Below are 5,945 nucleotides of genomic sequence, written 5' to 3'. Positions count from 1 at the left end.
CAGGTAACCAGGTCCGGCCATGGCTTGCGCTGCCGGCAGTGGCAGCAGCAGAGGTGTGATGAGGGTGTTGCCTTCCCCTGATTGCCAGGTTGCCTCCTGCACCTGAGGGCTCCCGGACTGTGAGAGGGGGCAGGCTGGACTGAATTTTCATGCACCGGGCCTCTAGTTGAAATATAATAGTCAATGCTGTCATAATACCACAAAATTCTGGAGCCTAGCATTTTTCTTGACCTCTTAAATTTGTATATTTACTATGAAACGGTATTTGAAAAATAATAGGCTTTTGCAGTAAAAGCAAAAGTGGGTACTTTCTTGGGCTTAAGGAAGCATCTGTTTGACTACAGTGTTATCATAGGGAAATGGCTACAGCAAATAAAATGTGAAGTGATGCAATTTTATTGTTGTTATGTTTTAAGAAAACATCTAATTTATTGTCAAAACTGTTTTACTGATTTGTTACTGTGAAACTTAAAAAATGATGGCCCAAGAAAAATAGGAAAATGTTAACCTGTTTAGTGTTATCTAAAATGGCAGTAATGAAATATATTGCCAGCATTTTGAATTAAAGTTTAGATATCATAAAATTTTCCACAGTCAACAATGTTTGTTGGCAACCCACAGCCAATAAGGAGGGAATATGCTAATTTTCCACAGTTAACAATGTTTGTTGGCAAAAAAATGTTAAGGATTTTGTGTTCTTTCTGCCTGGAATTGGCCCTCTCTAGTTCTGTCTGGGTCACCCCTGTAACCCCAGGGCCTAGCACAGTGCCTGACACACAGTATGTGTGCAGTAAATATTCGTCAAGTGAGATAGGTAAGCAAAAGTTCATGTCAAGAATATATAAATATGTGTTCTCAACTTGAGAGTGGCCTACAGATGATAAAAGCAAAAAGCTTATAAAAAAGGACTCAAATGTCTTTTTGTGCCACAAGCATATTAGATGTTAACTTTCTTGTCATTTCAGCCAAAAGAAAGATGTCTGAGAGTCTTATATAAGAGGAGTGCGTCTCACCATTTTTGTTTCATGTCATCCTTGAGTCATATCACTACTTTTATAGCTTTCTGGACTTGATCAGTATCATTTTATAATAAGGCTAATATGATGGTGTTGGGAAATCTCTTAATGAAGAACTCTTGATACTTTAATGCCCAAATAAAGATACTAAAAATAAGTAATATTGTCCTAGCTGGTTTGGCTCAGTGGATGGAGCATCGGGCTGGGGTCTGAAGGGTCCCAGGTTTGATTCTGGTCAAGGGCACATGCCTGGGTTGTGGGCTCGATCCCCAATAGGGGGAGTTCAGGAGGCAGCTGACCAATGATTCTCTCTCATCATTGATGTTTCTCTCTCTCTTCCCCTGTCCTCTCTGAAATCAAGAAACATATATTAAAAAATGAGTAATATTCTTTCACTCACTCTGCACCAGGCCCAGTTCTGTGAGCTGGGATCCTTAGGAAAACAGAACAAACTTGGGCCTTTCTGGAGCTTGTGCTCCACAATGAATAAACAAACATGCATATAATTTAATGTCAGGTATTGACCTGATAGAGAAGAGAGAGTGATGAGAGGGTCCTGTTTCCTTTCAATAGGAGAGTCAGGGAAGACTTGTCTGATGAGGCAACATTTGAACAGAAAACTAAATCAAGCCATGCACATATCTGAGGGAAGATGTGTGGCTGGGAGAGGGCAGGTTCAAAGGCCCTGCCACTGAAAATGCTGGGCAACAGAAGGCATGCAGCTAGAGCAGAGGACGCTGCACATGTGCATTTTCATTAGAAATGGCAACATAAAGGGTGATGGTACAAAAGCAGTTTCAGTTGAATGGTGGTGGTGAGGTGGAACTTCAGACTGCAATGGAATCCTACCCTATATAATAAAAAAGCCTTATATGCAAATTGTCCCCTTGACCAGGAGTTCAACCAGCAGTTCGACCAGGGGGCGGGGCCAGCTGGCCAACCGCCTGTGGCCCTTCCCCTCAGCCGGCCCAGCCCACGATTGGCTCCCCACCCCAATCCAGACCCCCCACCCGTGCACAAATTTGTGCACTGGGCCTCTAGTTAAAAATATTTTTTGTTATGGAAGCTTTCACTCATTTGTACAAGTAGAGAGAACAGTAGGTAGAGTGAACTGTCTTCCCTCAGATTTTCAGGTTATCAGTGCGTGACCCATCTTACTTTATCAATCCTGTTCCCTGCCCCAAAAGATTTGAAGCCAGCCCCATACATCATATTATTTCATCTGTAAATACTTCATTGTCTGTTTCTAAAAGATCAGGACCTTTAAAAAGTTAACATGGCCACAATACCATAAACACACCTAAAAACAGTAGTTTAGGAGTGGGGAAAAGGCAGAAAGAGGATTGCCAGGGCTTAACCACACTGGCTGTGCCCAACCTTGAATTCAGCCTTGAGAGGCCGTTGCCTGAGCATTTAAAGGACAGAATTATTGCCATGTTTGCTCCCTCTCACGGAGCTAATATAAACTCAAGATTCATTCTTTTCACTTCTCAGAAAGCCACATCTGCCAATTTCATATCCTACTGCTGTTGTTTCAAAGTTAAGAGGAAAGGCATGTTGGAAGGAAGGCTAATAGACAAAAAATGGATTGGACGTTTCATCTGGAGAGCACATGGGATAAAATTTTAGGATATAAAGTAAATTACGGCTGAGTCTCCTGTAGTAGAGGGGCCAGAGCTCACTGCTCTGCCGCTAAGCACAGCGGAAGGGAGTCCATCAGCTGCAGTAATTGCTTAGCTCGCAGTCTAACGAAGCCTCCCCTGTCGTAACACCGGAATTAGTTTTAGGCCAGCAGAGTAATATAAATTGTATATTACATAATCTAATGTAGTCATATTAAATGTAGAACTCTAGGGACTGGAATACATTATCGAGGAGCTGTTGAAAGAATCTCTTCATAATCTTTTATGAGTGCATGAATTGATTATGAAAAAAAATACACAGCGGTGGGCAAAAGTAGGTTTACAGTTTGTATGGCAAAAAGACATGCAGGTTATGATTATTACAATGGTTTTATTAACGCGGAAGAATATCACAATGGCACAGTGCACTTAGGTACCATCTAGTAAGTGCTCCAGTTGCTGGCCTTCATTATTTACACATTCTTATAAATAATCAGTGACCTGCCCGGCCAGTGTTGTTCAATGGTTGGGCGTTGACCCATCAACCAAGAGGTCATGGTTAGATTCCTGGTCAGATCACATGCCCTTGTTTGGGGCTCAATTCCAGTAGGGGGCGTGCGGGAGGCAGCTGATTGATGTTTCTCTCTCATTGATGTTTCTATCTCTCTATCCCTTTCCCATCCGCTCTCTCTAAAATCAGTAAAAACATATTTTATAAAAAAGGAAAATCAGTAAAGAAACCTGAATTTCAGTGACCTGCAGGGTTAGCCCCACTGCCTCCTGAGGTCGTTGAATTCAAACATACTTTTTTGCCCACCCCTGTATAATTCCAGCCAAACTTCAAGTCTTCCTCATTTGGACATACGAAAAGGGTTGAAAACATCCTTGTGAATGTTTCAGTTAGCTTCCTAAACTGTTCCCAGTTTCTTACAGAGCGAGGCAGAGAATATGTAAATATAGAATAAGATAGGACAAATTACCTTGGATCGCCTCTTATCCTGAGTTCAGCAGCAGCTTTTGTTCTTTCTCTCCAAGTCTCAGTTAATGTTCAGTCTCCACAACAGCCAGGAGCTTTCCAGTTTCTGATTCCCAACAAAACCTTTGCCTGCTAGGTTTGATCTCTTAAGAAACAGTGAAAAACAACATTCACCTCTTTAGGATTCTGATGTAATCAGACAAGGCTGTTTCATTGTTGACTTCAGTGGGGTTTTCTAGGGTCAAATACGCTTAATGTAATTTGTGCTACCCTACGTCTGGGTAACATAATTTTCAAGCCTGGCATTACCATCTAGAAACCAACGGGGGCCATCAATCTAACACATGTTAGAAGGCTCACTAGGCATGGTTAGAAGGAGGGTGTGAGGGAACTGGTGTGAACCTCATCTGATCTAAACACAAGGGTGCCATCCCCCACCCTCCCTCCCTAACCTCTGGGAAACAAGAAACATAAGCTTTCTGTTAGCTTGTTGGCTTTAACACTTGAACTGTTCTCTCTCTGTCAGAAAAGAGTATCTCAATGAAAGTACAACTATAATTGTCTTGAGACAGTTTCATAGAATATATTAATTTTTTTGCTAGATGCCTGGCATATGGCCATATTTCTTGCCCAGTTATCTTGATCATGTTGCTGTGTCCACAGATAATGATTGTACCTTCTCCTGTAGGATTACGCCCATATGTTGACCTGTGTGACTGAAAGAGAAAAGTTCATCGTACCCATCAAAGCCAGAGGCGCTCGAGCCATCCTGGATTTTCCTGACAAGCTGAATTTTTCCACTTGCCCTGTCAAATACAGGACTCAGAAGATTCTGCTGGTCCGGAACATTGGCAACAGAGACGCCGTGTTCCACATCACAACTTACTGGCACAGTCCCAAAATATCTCTACACTGTCGGCTCTTGTTTTTGATCCATGATAGCCACATCCAGTCAGCGTAGGTCATTGGCTAGAATAGCAGTTGGGGTTGGAACTGCTTGTTACAATCTGGAGTTGCCAGGCTGGGAGATATCACGGATGTGGGGCAGACTTCCTCTTCATCCCCAAAGGAATCCAAATTTCAAGGTTACCTGTTTGGGAATGGAGGGTTTTCTGAAATGCTGGATGAGAGTCTCTCTACATAGCATGGAGAATGGTCCGTGGGAATCTATTAGTAAATGTTTGTTTTATCTAAGAATTTTATAACTGGCTGTACTATTTTTCTACTTATAACAAATTACCACCAACTTAGAGGCTTAAAACCACACAAATTTATTCTCTGACATTGCAGTTGGTCAGAAGCCTCACAGGGCTACATCAAAGGGGCCAGCAGGGCTGTGTTCTTATCTGACGGCATGAGGGGAGAATCCATTTCTTTGCCTTTTCCACTTCCTAGGGGCCACCCATATTCCTTGGATCATGGTGCTCAGTTTTCTCCTCTGAAAAATAGGAAAAAGTATAGTAGCCGCCTAATAGGGTTGTTGTGAGGAATAAACGAATTCATAAATGTTAATTGCTGGTACACAGCAAGTGGAATATAATAAGTGTTTGTCTCTTCTGATTGTTTCTTCAAATGAGCTGCGGCTAGTGTAGTGGGCAGAATAATGGTTCCTCAAATATGCCCATATTCGAATCTCAGAACCTGTGAGTGTATAATGTTATATGTCAAAGGGGGTTTAGGGTTGCAGATGTCATTAAGGTTGCTAATCAGCTGACCTTAAAATGGGGAAGTTATCCTGGATTATCGGGATGGGCCAGTGTAATCACAAGGGTCTTCAAAATAGAAGAGGGAGGCAGAAGGAGAGTTCAGAGTGATGAGATGTGTGAGAGGAACTCAACCTGCTCTGCAGGCTTTGAACATGAGAAAACAGAGCAGTAGAGAGGTTGTATAACTTGCTCAAGAGCACATAGCTAGTAAGTGGAAGGAGTTAGCGTTTCATCTGATAATTTGAGAAGTAGCTTCAGGGTAGTTGACACCATGGGACAATATAAAGGACAAAGAGACAATCCTTGCCTGCAAGGATCTCTCTTATAAGATGGGAAAGAACAATTGTTATGAAACTTCAAAACGCCTGATCAGCAGGGCCATGACAAGAGTGACCAGCTTGGGAGGATAGGAAACAGAGGGTCAAGTTCTTTTCTATGACTTAAAAAAGTGTGTATATTGACCTGGACTGTGAGCTCATTTTCTGAAGGGCTTTATCTGTGGAATACTTTGCTGGTTTAAGGATACAACTCTTCAGAAAGGATTAGCATTTGCTTTTGCCTGGTTCATAAAGGTTAGATTGCATAGACTATTGGTGATTATTTACTGATTATTTGACTTGGGTGT

At 42.0% G+C, this 5,945-nt stretch overlaps 1 protein-coding gene across 1 annotated transcript in view; it reads left to right on the top strand.

Annotated features, from left to right (window-relative positions):
• HYDIN (HYDIN, axonemal central pair apparatus protein) overlaps nucleotides 1–5,945 on the top strand; it is a 361,269-nt gene that overhangs the window by 83,137 nt on the left and 272,187 nt on the right. Inside the window, exon 7 of the mRNA XM_015558788.1 lies at nucleotides 4,303–4,502. Within this exon, the coding sequence (XP_015414274.1) occupies nucleotides 4,303–4,502 (200 nt within the window). The remainder of the gene's footprint in view (nucleotides 1–4,302; nucleotides 4,503–5,945) is intronic.

This window comes from Myotis davidii, unplaced genomic scaffold (genome assembly GCF_000327345.1).
Source record: "Myotis davidii unplaced genomic scaffold, ASM32734v1 scaffold453, whole genome shotgun sequence".
In the NCBI taxonomy this organism is placed as follows: Eukaryota; Metazoa; Chordata; class Mammalia; order Chiroptera; family Vespertilionidae; genus Myotis; species Myotis davidii.
The sequence above is the reverse complement of the archived record's forward strand: the minus strand, read 5'-3'. Positions and strand labels throughout refer to the sequence as shown.